Genomic DNA, 13024 nt, shown 5'->3' with positions numbered 1-13024 from the left:
ATATATGGACGATAGATATGTACAATTTGAAGTAGATTGTGAGCAGAGCAATTTGTTGCAGATCCAAATATCCATGCACTGTATCTGAGGGTCTGGCCTGCAGTACCACTCGCTCACCTGCAGGGGTCGCTGCAGCCGACCGCCCCCTCCCAGTTTACCACTTCCGGCCTACGTCAGCCCCTCCACAACAACAGGCAGTATGGCGGCCAGCTCAGACCGGAGTCCTCCTCCTCTCCCCGCGGCCGAGGAGCCAGAAGCCGGGGCCACCGACAGCGACGAAGGAGAGGACATCTTCGTCAATAACGTAGGTCCACGGCTCGGCCATGTTTGTCCCAGCCCGGGCTGTGGTGGTGGTGGTTCGATGTGGAGTGAGGGAACCCGGGAGTCCGAGCCCGGGAGTCCGCCTCTTTATCTGATGTGACCCGCAGCCGCCGCGGCACCAACCCCCGCTGACAGGAGGGAGAGATGTGCGGTTTCATGTCCGAGCAGCGGGAGTTTCAGCGGGTTTAGCCTGAGTTAGTGTCCGTGAGCAGTTCGAGACTGAGGCTGGACTCGTGACCGTGAAGTTGGAGCTTTGCTGGAAGCTTCTTGGGCCTGTTTTGATTCAATTAGATGTAGTTGGACTAACCTGCAGCTGTCATGACCCAGTGTTTACATCCCCAGTGGGTATAAGTACACGACCTGGATACACAACACCACTTAAGTACACACAGAACAGATTAGAATAGAAAAGCACGTATTGTCATTGTACAAGGGAAAGCAGTGAGTTTATCAAATAAAATCTGACAATACATGTGTACATATCAACAGCCAAATCACTAAGTCTGCAGGTTAATGTCCCCTGGTATTGATGAATCGTTATATAGGACATTATGAATTGTTTTAGTGTATTGTTACTGTTGTAGCTGCTGGAGGTGCAGCTGGGTTTAACCTCTTTGTATACAGCTACCTACCAAGTATAGTGAGTTGGTCCCTAACCTCAGAGTCGGGCCCCTAAAGGGTCACAAGATACCTCTGTAGAATATTATAATTTCTGTTACACAAATCCGTATCAACTGTTCAGATTTCTGTCACGCTCTTTGTGAAAAATTAATTAAAATGCTTATTTAAATGAAACCATGTGAGAGGTTTAGGGGGAAAGTTCCCTTCTGGCAACTGATAGTCATCTGGAACATGGAGAGGAGAAAGTAAGGAGTGACTTTAACAATGTGTTGTATTCTATAAACTGACTTTTATTTAAGTAAAATCCTCATAGTAGCTGAAGCTGTGAGATAAAATGTACAATACTTCCCCTAGAAAAACAGTAATGCAAAGAAAATTCTAAGTTGTTCTCAAGGATAGTACTTGATTAAATGTACTCATAGGGCTGGGCAATAAAACATAAATTGTAATATAAGAAAACTCCAATATGTATCGATATAATGCTTATTCATTGTGTAAGCACCATAAGCACCTTCATTCAGGAGGAAAAATTTGTCTTTAAACTTAAAAGAAATAATAATATTGCATAAACCATGATATTATAGATATCAACATTTCTCCTTGGTGTAAGTTTTGTCCATATCACGCATCCGAATGTGTTAAGTTACTTTCCACCACTGTCTGTGTCTCTGAAAGGTCATGACAGTCAGCAGACAGGATGCCCTAAGTGCTCATCTAAAGTCAGCGCCTCTCTGTGGTGTTTCTGTGGCTCATTCCAAACTCGTGTCCTTCCTGTGTGCAGAGTAACCCTGTGGCTGTGAGTCGAGGAGTTTCTCAGCCAGACTGTGTCGGTGAACAGCCTCCGGATCTGTTCAGTGAAGAGCAGGCCAGCAACACTAATACCAAAGCCAACGGAGTTCACTCTGATGATGACAACGACCTGTTTGCTGGTTAGGAAACCATTTATACATACAATACATTCAATTTCTACACCCCAGCGTTTACAGGCTCTTAAAAGAATTCAAAGTCTCGTGTCATGGTTTATTTTGAGCCTTGGTCATGCTCAGGCTGTTTTAATTAAAATCTTAATAGGGCATTCCACAGATTTTCACACACATGATTCCTGTTTAGTTTACCAGTCAAGACCCGGGGCAGGCTTTAAAACATTCAACATGATTCACACAAGTGTCTGCTATGTGTATCTGCAAATAACCTACAGCCATGGGCAGACCTAACCCCAAGTTATATATATATATATATATATATATATATATCAAATATAAAGTTGTATTGCAAACTGTGGATTTCCCACAGTGACTAATTCAGTAACCAGAACACTTTTCTGGACGAAGTAGATGTGGTTCTTCAGTATGACATAGTGTGTAGTGTGTTTGATCCTGACTGTCGTATGCTCCACTCATCTGTTTTTCTTTTCTTTTTGTATAAAGGGAAACATACATGAATCTAAAAGCGTTTCTTTCTCCAGATGCACACGTGGAGCTGAGCACAGACAAGTCTGGTAGCTCTGGAAGGAAGGAACTCTCCACTTCCTCTGGCCCTTGTCCTGCCTCCTCGGTCGCTCAGAGCCCTGCACCCATGCAGGCCACCTCCATGGAGCAGGTACAGGCCAGAGGAACAATTCAGTTTGAGTTGTATCTGCAGAGTTTGAATTGTATCACCAATCTTCTCTTTAATCGCAGCTCGAGGAGGAAGAAGCAGAGGATAGTTTTGATTTGGATGTTGCTGTCACCAACCCTGAGAAAGTTGGTAAGTCCCTTATTTTTATACTATCTCAAAATACTATCTGAACTTTGACTGTGTTCAGATATTATTTGGAAAGCACCACAAAAATCGTATTAATCCTCATTGTCAATGTCTTATGTTGTGCTCTAGGGGATGGCATGAATGCGTATGTGGCCTACAAAGTGTCCACCAGGGTGCGTAGTCAAGCTTGTGTTTACTTTGTGTGATTTTGAATAACTCCAAAAACTGCTAATATATTTAAATGTTCACTTGTGTTTCTATGCATTATTTAATCTGGATACTCTTTGCCCCCTGTCTTTCATCAGACTTCCTTGGCCATGTTCAGTAGTAAAACCTTCTCTGTGAGGAGGCGATTTAGTGACTTCCTGGGTCTTTATGAGAAGCTGTCAGTCAAGCAGTCGCACCATGGTTGCATCATTCCACCACCACCCGAGAAAAATGTTGTAGGTGTGTGCCCAGTTACTTTACCTTTTTCCGTTACTGTCTATATGTTTAGCACTTTTTGTCCTTTTTGTGACGTCATTTCTACCAACAGGAATGACCAAGATGAAGGTGGGAATGGATGATCCGTCATCAGGCGAGTTTGTGGAGAGAAGAAGAGCAGCTCTGGAGAGGTGAGGATCTGATCCTTCACACCGTCCTTCAATTAAAGTTCAGCCAGGCCTGTTGTTTTATGTGAATATTGTGTGTGGTCATTTTAAGGCAATACGACTTTTGATTAACTTCACATTACCACCACTATGTTTCTTTCAGATATCTTCAGAGAATCGTCTGTCACCCATCGTTAATACAAGATCCTGATGTCCGTGCGTTCTTGGAGAGAGAAGATGTGGGTATTTTAATTATATAAAAAGATTTTCTACTAGTAGGATGTTGGCCAATGACTACATCTCCAATTGACTAAATCTTCAACATCATAAAAAAACATAAATTTCTGTATTTTACATTATTGATTCTTGAGAATGACATATTGCCAAAGTGTCTCAGGTGCTATGTGTGTGTGTTGGTGTGTGTTGTCAGCTTCCCAGGGCTGTGAACACCCAGGCGCTGAGCGGAGCTGGCTTCCTCAAAATGATCAGCAAGGCATCAGATGCTGTCAACAAGATGACCATCAAGATGAATGAGTCCGACACTGTAAGGGGACTCTGGATGAAGTGTTTTACACTTTTTGTTGTTTATCAAAGTACAATTCATATCGGACGTTGTTAGTTACCTTCATATCATTACTGAATGATATGATTGTTTCTGTTTAGAGGAATATTGAGTGATCAGAGGCAAATAAGAAAAGACTGTTATTGTCTGAATTTAAATCATACTAATTTTGGAAAGATATTAGCATGATTATTATATTTTAATCACAGTATATGGTGGTATTGTAACAGCCATACTTGAAATATAGGACGAATAAAACAGGCCTTCTATTGTAGACATGATGAAGTTGTTTTCTTTCTTTTATATTGTCTTCTTTGTGTCGTGTCTCAGTGGTTTGAGGACAAGTTCCAGGAGGTGGAGAATGAGGAGCAGCAGTTGAGGAAGCTTCATGCCGTGGTCGACTCCCTGGTCAATCACAGGAAGGGTGAGCTGCCTCTGCCCTTCTTGACTCATCTTTGTCCCATTTTTTTAATAAAGTGCTGCTGATGTATTTTAGGGTGAAACAAGGACACTGAATACATTTTTTGTTTCCTCCCTCAACACCAGAGCTGTGTGGGAACACAGCAGTATTCGCCAAAAGTATGGCCATGCTGGGGAACTCTGAGGACAACACAGCCCTGTCCCGGGCCCTGTCCCAGCTGGCAGAGGTGGAGGACAAGATGGAGCAGCTGCATCAGGAGCAGGCAGCCAGTGACTTCTTCATCTTTGCAGAGCTGCTGGCCGACTACATCCGCCTGCTGGGTACTGTGCGGGTAAGCTGACAGCTGCTGAATGGTAGATAGACAAAAACAAGCAGCAAAGATAATATCAATATTCTTAAGAAGCAGCAAGGGCTGGACAAATAAAGGTGGAATACTTCCAAATACCAGCATGATTGTACAAAATATTTAATGTTTTAAATCACCAAAATCTAATGAACCCAAATCATAGCATTGCTATTTATGTATGAAATATCAAAATGTAGAAAAAAGGATCAGGATAACCTGACAGAAGGATCTGTACTTTAATAATGGAAAAGAATGTGAAACGGGGGAAATAGCATTAAGTGGCAGTTATGCAAGCTTTCATTGTTTTAACTCAAGCTGAAACTCAGTTCTGCAATTTTGCATTACCTCGACTTCATTTCTGAACTCTGCAATTTTCCAATATGCTACTAGTTTACGGTTTCATTGCAAGCATGCTGCCTTTGTTAAGATGGATTGTCTGGTGTTGAGTTACTACTTGAGAGAAACACCTACAATTTAAATGTTTGGATGTCCTCAGGCCTGTTTTGACCAGCGAATGCGGGCGTGGCAAAGATGGCAGGAGGCTCAGAGCACGCTTCAGAAGAAGAGAGAGTCCGAGGCCAAGCTGCTGTGGGCCAACAAGCCTGACAAGCTGCAGCAGGCCAAAGAAGAGATCACTGAGGTAACCAACATACTGACCAGGCTGCTGCTTCTGCTGGACTCACCCAAGTCTCAAAGGCCCTTTCATTGACATTGTTTTAAATGTCAAATACAGCAGAGCAGATAATCATACAAGTTTATCTGGGAAGTTACAGGCAGTAAAAGAAGTGTAAAGTCACGCGAGGGGAGTATTAAACTCTTTTATGACCATCCAGCTAATAAATAACTGGCCACTCGACACAAGTGGAGCCTGTTCCAGCGTCTATGTACCTGTTGTATTTAGACTAGTACCATAAGTGTATTTTGACTGAGATTGTTTCCTTTTTCTTTATGTTTTCAGATTAGATGCATTCCTGTGTTTTTAGATAAGGACGTCAGGCTGTGAAATGTGTGTCTGTAACCCTTCTAAATAAGCAGCTGGTGTGTTTTCCTCATGTCTTCAGTGGGAGTCGAGGGTCACTCAGTTCGAGAGAGACTTTGACAGGATTGGCATGACAGTACGCAAGGAGGTTCTCAGGTTTGAGGTATAACACTGTCTACTGTCATGGCTAAAATGTGTGTTCTGTACAGTTAACATCTTTAATTTCTTTCTTTCTTTCATGTCTTCATGTAATAAACTTGAATATACTGTATATTATAATTAACACGATAAAGGGCATAGGCCAAAACGGGTTGGTTTAAAAGGGTAAAGTTATTCATACTATTTGAGTTGTGATCTCTTTTCTCCAGTAATTCCTACAGCTGGGTTTTTCTTTGGAGATTGAGATGTAACAAAACTTTTGTCTTTTCAGAAAGAAAAAGCAAAGGATTTCAAGAGCCAGATAGTCCGATATCTGGAGGCCATGCTGCATTCTCAACATCGGGTAATCATTTACTTATATATGTCAAGAGTTATATTCAACATGTAGATAATTTACTCAGCTGTTTTAATGGCGATTAGATATTGGTTATTGGTTATAATTTGTATTTATTGAAAGGTATTGAATGTCTAACTATCACAACACCTTTTAACAGGCTTTTTATTCTTGTCTTTTTGTTCCAGCTTATTAAGTTTTGGGAGGCGTTCCTGCCTGAGGCAAAGGCGATCGCTTAATGAAGAGAGACTTTTTAAAGACCTTAAATGCCTTTTTGAAACACTTTACCTCTTGACCAGCAAGTGAGAGGACATTTTTGAAACATACAAGATACTTCCATCCATTTTTTTTTTGTCTGTTTAGTTGATATATTAAGCTGCTGCAATTACATTAAGATTTTCTTTTCTCTGTTTATGTTCTTGACTTAAAGATGGTAAATAGCAGGAAGGTTAACCTGGCTGTTGTATTGAGAAAAAAAAAAATACATGCTTGAACCTTGAGGTAACATGCTTTAACACTGAGGTACTGCCTAGATTAACATTGTCTATAGTTTACATTAGAAGGTAGACGTATGCAAATCATTCCAATCTCTAACAGCTTACGTTGATGGACGCATGTCGGATTTTAAAAAGCACTAAAATGTATTGTACAGTTGGAGAAGCTGTTTGTTTTTCTTTTGTTTTTCTCATGAAATACCACTATTGATGACTGAGGTCCAGGAGTATTAGCACATTGTTACAGTGTATCACACATATTGGATCATAGGAATCATATTCAAACTCCAATGTGACAAGGTTACAGGCTTGTCCAAGTTGTTCTGTAACGATAGAGGAAATGTAAGGTTACAGCGAGAGCAAGTTAAGAGAATGCAATCACACTTTATATGATGATGTGTTTATTATATTAATCTGTTTCTTTCACAACAGTTTAAAGTTCTTAAATTCTTTTGTGTCGGAGGTTGAGACCCAGAGGAATTAATTTGGAACCACTGCAGAGATTGTTTACTGCCCGTGTGAATGACTCTCGACATGTATGTACACATGTACACTACTTGAATCAAATCATACAAACTCTGTCAGAAGTCGTTTGTAACCATACTTTTTTTGATAAATTTGTGTAACCATGACAGAAAGGCACTGACATTCAAGTGATTACAGGCCCTTATTTTCTTATTCAGCATTTGTAATTGTCGTTTTTCTGTCATGTCATATTTCTGTAAGAATGTGCTTTATTTTTGTAACCACTTTGCATTGGCACATACATTTTCCTGGAAACACTAAACAGGTAGATGTACAAAATAAAATATGATTGGATAAGCTCTGGCTTTTGTTGTTGTGTGTTTGTGTTGTTGTTGTTGTGATTTCCCAATTTCACTTCAGTCACATGGAGGAATGATGAAACAAAGGTCTTTCGCAATCACTATAGTTGTATTTCTTCTTCAGAAATATCTTTAGGGTTAACCACGACTTCAAACTGCTGCTGTTGACTTAAAATTGCATCTGAACTTGTTAAGTATTTTAACTCTTCTTCACAACTGCCTTTAACTGAACTATTTTACCTTCATTGTATTTTATTCTATTTTTTATTCCATTATTTTAGATAGTATCTATTTTACTTGTTTTATTTTTCTCTTTCAGCTCATCTTTAATTTTTCTTACAGATTTTTCTTTTAACGTCACCACTGTGTTGTCTTTAATGTTCCTGTGCGGCACCTTCCATCTACGTCTGTGTATGAAACGTGCCTTATAAACAAAATCGCCTCGCCTTATAGTAATTGTCCAGTAAATGTACAGCAGTAGAGTAAATGTACTTATTTACTTTGCAGTATTTGTGAGTTGCAGACTGACGTGTAGGTGTTTCGACAGTATTTGAAGTGTGCACCTTTTTTCCCTCTGTCTTTATTGAATATATGACAGTTCATTAGTCACATATAGGCTCTATATAGCACATTATGTAGACAGCTGCATAACTTCAATACAGACACAAGGATACATAAAATAAATGAAATGGAATAAAAGGAAATACAATAAATAAATGAGATAAAATGAATCAAAGGGAAATAAATGAAAGGAAATAGAATAAATTAAATAAAAATAAATAAACAAGAAATACAATTAAATAATAATAGCTAAGGGGCTTCTAATAAATGTAGGGCATCAATAAAGTTTTCTCGTATTCACAAAAAAAAAAAAGGTTTGTTGGATAACTATCCCCGCACCAGCCTGACCTGGAAGTGAGCGCGGTGAGGCGGGCGGTGCCGCGTTTCTACATCCGGTGTGTTTCGAACCCTCCTCGGGCAGCGAAGGCGGACGAGCAGTGAAGAATGGAGAGAGCAGCTAACGACGCTCCGCCGCCAGCGTGAAACCACGACCACCACCGCACGTCAACGCCGAGAATACACACCTGCCGCTCGGCTCCGGGGCCACCAGCCTCCGCTCGGCGGGACCAGACGCCCGGGTGGTGAGGGAGTCGTCGCAGCCGAGGTGAGCCCGCCGTGTTCCGGCTTCTCTCGCCGGACCGCAGCTCCGCTCGGTCGGAGGCTCGTTAGCTCACATCTCCCGTTTGCTAAAGGGGGCTAATTTCCTTGTTGCGCCCGGAGCAGCTGTCACCGACCCGTCGGTAGAAGTGAGGCGGTAACACCGAGCGACCGACGCGGCTGTTTCACCCGCTCGCCGTCCCCCACGCTCCGCATCGTGATTTATTCCGCTGGAGGGATTTTTTTAAAAAGCTAAACCCGCCGCCGCGGCTAAAGCAATGTTAGCTCGCTCGGGTTTGGGGGGGGGGTTGTGTCGGCTAACCCGGGCTAGTTGGCTCCCTGATCGATGTGTAACGTCAGCCGGGCTTTGTCCGTGAAACATCGGCGTGGAGCTGCCAACTCGCTTCCTTGTTTTGATTGAACCGGAGGCCTGTGCACCAGGGATCGATCCTCTTTACATCGGGCTGCCTCCAAACCCCACCACACACACACACACACACACACCACACACACACACACACACACACAGGATATTACATTAGCAAACACCACCGAGCCCCCCCCATCAGCCTGGTCGCAGCATTAAGCTGGAGTTTGATTATTGTAGTAAATGCCACATGGTCTCCAGTGTTTATGTACGTTGTAAATCCTCCCCCCCCCACCCCACCACCACGATGAAATGATGAGGTTGTGGGTTTCCTGTTCATCTGCTCGGTTCTGAACCAATAAGCTGTGGCTCTGCTCAGGGGGTGAGCTTTGCATTTATGAAGTTGACATTTGGGTGGAAATGCAAGTTCCTGGATGGACATTTTGTCCAAAGCTGGACACTGTGGATACCAGGTCACACTGTAGGAAAAGGCTGGGAGAACGTGTATCCCTGCAAAGGCATTTATTCTTAAGGTGGAGTTAAAGTTAAACACTAACCCCGAAGGCCACCCAGACACATTTCAGTGTTTACAAAACCTCGACATGTGAATAAAAAACCAGTGTAAGTAAATCTTCGCTCCTTTCATCTATATTTAGTTGCAATGTTTAATCGTTGCAGATTTTAGCCGGCAGCGATTTTAGTTGGGGGTCAAAGGCTCGTCCTTCAACGTGCTGCATGTGCACTTAATCACGACACAACGTAGAGCGCCTCAGTAAAGCTCACGTAAGCTGGAAGTTGTCTTTACAACATGGAAGATATCTGCTGATCGTGCAGTATTACGGAGATATGTTTTTAGATCAAACCCTTTTAGAAATATGAGACCATTTACCTGGATGTGGGTCCACATCAAAGCCACTTTGTGCAGGCATGGTTCTGTAGGAGTTTATGGAGAAGGAAAAGTATACGTCTGTGTGTGTGTGTGTGTGTGTGTGTATATATATATATACATATATATATATACATACACACATATACACATATACACAATCCAAATTCTCAGCAGTTGTAGTTTGTAAGTGGGGCCTTTAAGGAGAGCGGCAGCTGTTTGCTGGCACTGCCACAGTAGGAGTCTGCACTGTTGGCAGGCCCCCCCTCTCAGGCTGATCTTTCCACTGAAGGTTAATCACTCCACTCAGAACCTTTATTTTTCTGTATAAATGAAAAGATGGCTGCGGTTTAGTCCTTTTTTAAAAGGTGCTAATCAGCTAGTAGCTTTTCAGTTCCTCCAGACATTTTGACAGGCACGTTTTCATTGCTGCTTTAGTTTGTTAGTGAACGAAATGCACCAGTGAATGGTGCTGAATTATGAAAGTAGCTATTAACCCACTTCAGCAATTTTTTTTCCCCCCAGCTTTTTGTTTTCAGAGTTTCTGCTGTGGTCGGGTGCTCGTGATTAGACAGTCAACAGCCGTGCCTGTTTGTTTGTTTTGATACGTTTTCCACATTTTACTTGAATAGTAAACCAGCCTTGTGAAACAAATACCGGTATTGCAGCTTCTTTATTTATTTCCTAAACCCAAAAAATCCCTGCATCATCATTTCAGTGAGACTAGAGCCAGAAAATAAAGTATTAGAAATATGACACTGGTGTGAGATCAACAAAAGATGATGAACACGCGACAGATGCTAAAATGGGGGGCTGCTATATCCATGTGTCATACACGTAGAAGACACCGACAAACGTAAGAAGAGAGTTTGTGGTGATTAGAGCTAACGACGGTGTCGGGTTGCTGTTAACATGATCACGTGATCTCAGCAGCGGAGTTAATACGTCACTTCCTGTCTGTCTGCTGCACCCGGCTGCTCCGCCTCTCGCCTGAATAATGTGGAGGTTTTGTTGCTGTTGTGAACGCGTCTCCCGCTGCGTTGTGCATGTGTGAAAGACAAAACTCTGGGTAAACTGTGGACCCAGTTCCTCGGACATCACCTGCAGGTCGTGTCTGTAAACGGCTTTAGACTGTTTCTGACTTGTCTGATTCCTGGTCGTCACACGGTTCCTTGTTTGATGTGTTTTTAATGTAAAACCTTAACCAGAGCCAAACATTTTCTTTTAATGTGCAGACATTTTACCAAACATGGGCTAAATGTGATATCTGCTGAGCCAATTTAAAGCAAGACTGGAAACGTCATCATATAAACTGAAATATTTGCTTTTGCAAGTCATAGCATTTTCAGTTGCAGTAAAGTGCAGTAAAAAAGAGAAAGGGTCACTAAGCTAAATGAGTAATGGGATATGAATGTATTAAATCCTTTTAATGTCCTCACCTCCTGAGGAAACAAAATGGCTTTTATGCGGCGCCAAAAGGTGTGTATGCTCAAGCATATCCTCATTTATCAGGAGACATGGCACCGCCGCAGGATAAAAGCCGGGGATTCCCCGCCTTGCATCAGAACTGAAGAAGCCTTAATCAAAGGTGAAGCACCCATTTGTAAAGACCGCAGAACATCTTCTATTCCTCTGCAACAGTCCAGCTGATGGCTTTGAATTTCCTCTTTCATTAATTATGTGGTTGACAGAGATGGAATTACACACTTTAACATGTGTGCAAGATCATGAATTGTAGTTTCATGCTGTGGCTTCACAGTATTAAAGTAAACACACATATAATGTAAACAGAACAACAGGGAGTCCTGCTGAAATGATTGAATCCACCTCTACACCGTCCTAAAGAAGCTATAGAGTTAGATCAACATCTCAAACCCAATTTCAGCTGAAACTGAACATTCATAAAGGAAGTAGTTATTGTACTGGATTGCATTAGATTAGTTAAGTTTTGTTCAGTATATTTCCACACATTTAACAAAGAGTAGATACATAACATATGTACAACCAGACGAAATGATCCACAATTTGGTAAATTATACCTAAAGGCTCATTATAGTTTTTAATGTGAGACACCTTTGTAATTAAAGGTTGCAGAAGTTAAACCCCCCCCCCCCTTAATGATTTGCTGACTGACGGTATGAATTACATTCTTGTCTCACTCTGATGTTTTCTGTTCTGACGGTAATCCTCAGGTTAGGCAAGTCCAGACATGTTGAAAATCCACCGACACTGTGGTGATGCAGCCTCACTGGAAACATGAGATAAAGAGACTCTTCACTTTTATGTCCAAAGAAGAAACACACTTTTTCCTCACGTACACAGCAGCATCTGCAGCAGTGAACATCTTTCTTCCTCTGTTGTGAAATCTTGTATAATTTGCTGGAAACGAACTCAACTGGAAGAACTAAAAACTGTCTTTGTCTCTGAAGAAGCTCGTCACGTAGAATCGATTTTTAGCATCATTATTGTGGAGAAGAGGAAAAGTCTTGAAACATTTAATCAGCTCTAATTTACAGAATTTGCCCGAGAGGATGTAACAAATGGCCAAGAACGAGACAACGTAGCGTCTGATTGGTTAGAATTAATCGTGCCTCAATTTATTGACCAAAAAAAACTTTACATTCTTACCGTACCTCAATGCAACCTTGATATAATTGCAACAGCACAAAATAATCTGAAGGTTTAAAGGTAGTATTAAAAGCAGTATTACACGATCAGGTGTAATTCTGCGTTTTAGCGGTAATGTCCACCAAACAACAGCTGGAGTCTGGGCTCGGTGAGAAGCAGCGACCAGCAGTTGTCTAATATCAACGGGACAAACGCAGCTTGTTTGTGTGTATTTCTCCCGCATCCACCACAGTGTGTGTGTGTGTGTGTGTGTGTGTGTGTGGAGATGGTAACCTGTGCAAATGTAAACGTTGGCCGCCCGTTGGACTAGGAGTAGCCTACAAATTATTATTTGCACAATGGAAACTGTTAGAGCTTGCCGCTGGTCTCTGCTGCAAACCTGTTTTATAGCCATGTTGTTCTGTTCCTGGTTTTATGTAACAGCAACAGTGCACAGTTGCCCTTGAGAGCAAACTAGCTGTCTTTGATGCTGTGATCTGTGCAGGCAATACTGAGCATGAGTCATCCGGAAGCCCACACACACAAATACTTTGAGTAGCAGCCTTTCCATGCTCAGGGATTACAGCATTGTCATGAAAACATTAATCACTA

At 41.8% G+C, this 13024-nt stretch overlaps 2 protein-coding genes across 7 annotated transcripts in view; both read left to right on the top strand.

Annotated features, from left to right (window-relative positions):
• Positions 1 to 168: 168 nt before the first annotated feature.
• LOC118112203 (sorting nexin-1) lies at positions 169 to 7398 on the top strand. The gene is made up of 15 exons (XM_035161329.2): positions 169 to 304; positions 1724 to 1871; positions 2408 to 2541; positions 2622 to 2688; positions 2815 to 2858; positions 2991 to 3132; positions 3221 to 3299; positions 3439 to 3514; positions 3706 to 3819; positions 4168 to 4261; positions 4384 to 4589; positions 5101 to 5244; positions 5666 to 5746; positions 6014 to 6085; positions 6265 to 7398. Exons 1-15 carry the CDS (start codon positions 200 to 202, stop codon positions 6313 to 6315), a joined length of 1557 nt encoding a protein of 518 aa, XP_035017220.1. The 5' UTR covers positions 169 to 199; the 3' UTR covers positions 6316 to 7398.
• A 931-nt stretch (positions 7399 to 8329) lies between these two features.
• Positions 8330 to 13024, top strand: part of csnk1g1 (casein kinase 1, gamma 1) — a 30054-nt gene continuing 25359 nt past the window's right edge. For all 6 annotated transcript variants that reach the window (XM_035155927.2, XM_035155918.2, XM_035155910.2 and 3 more), the window contains exon 1: positions 8330 to 8559. The gene's annotated coding sequence lies outside the window, so the exon portion shown is untranslated. The remainder of the gene's footprint in view (positions 8560 to 13024) is intronic.

Source organism: Hippoglossus stenolepis, chromosome 1 (genome assembly GCF_022539355.2).
Source record: "Hippoglossus stenolepis isolate QCI-W04-F060 chromosome 1, HSTE1.2, whole genome shotgun sequence".
In the NCBI taxonomy this organism is placed as follows: domain Eukaryota; kingdom Metazoa; phylum Chordata; class Actinopteri; order Pleuronectiformes; family Pleuronectidae; genus Hippoglossus; species Hippoglossus stenolepis.
The sequence above is the reverse complement of the archived record's forward strand: the minus strand, read 5'-3'. Positions and strand labels throughout refer to the sequence as shown.

Bases quoted from the DNA above. Each gene is read 5' to 3' on its own strand.
- LOC118112203 (XM_035161329.2), top strand. From the start codon at position 200: ATGGCGGCCAGCTCAGACCGGAGTCCTCCTCCTCTCCCCGCGGCCGAG. The intron at 2,542-2,621 runs GTACAGGCCAGA...CTTTAATCGCAG, and splicing joins AGGCCACCTCCATGGAGCAG to CTCGAGGAGGAAGAAGCAGA. The intron at 3,300-3,438 runs GTGAGGATCTGA...TGTTTCTTTCAG, and splicing joins AGAAGAGCAGCTCTGGAGAG to ATATCTTCAGAGAATCGTCT.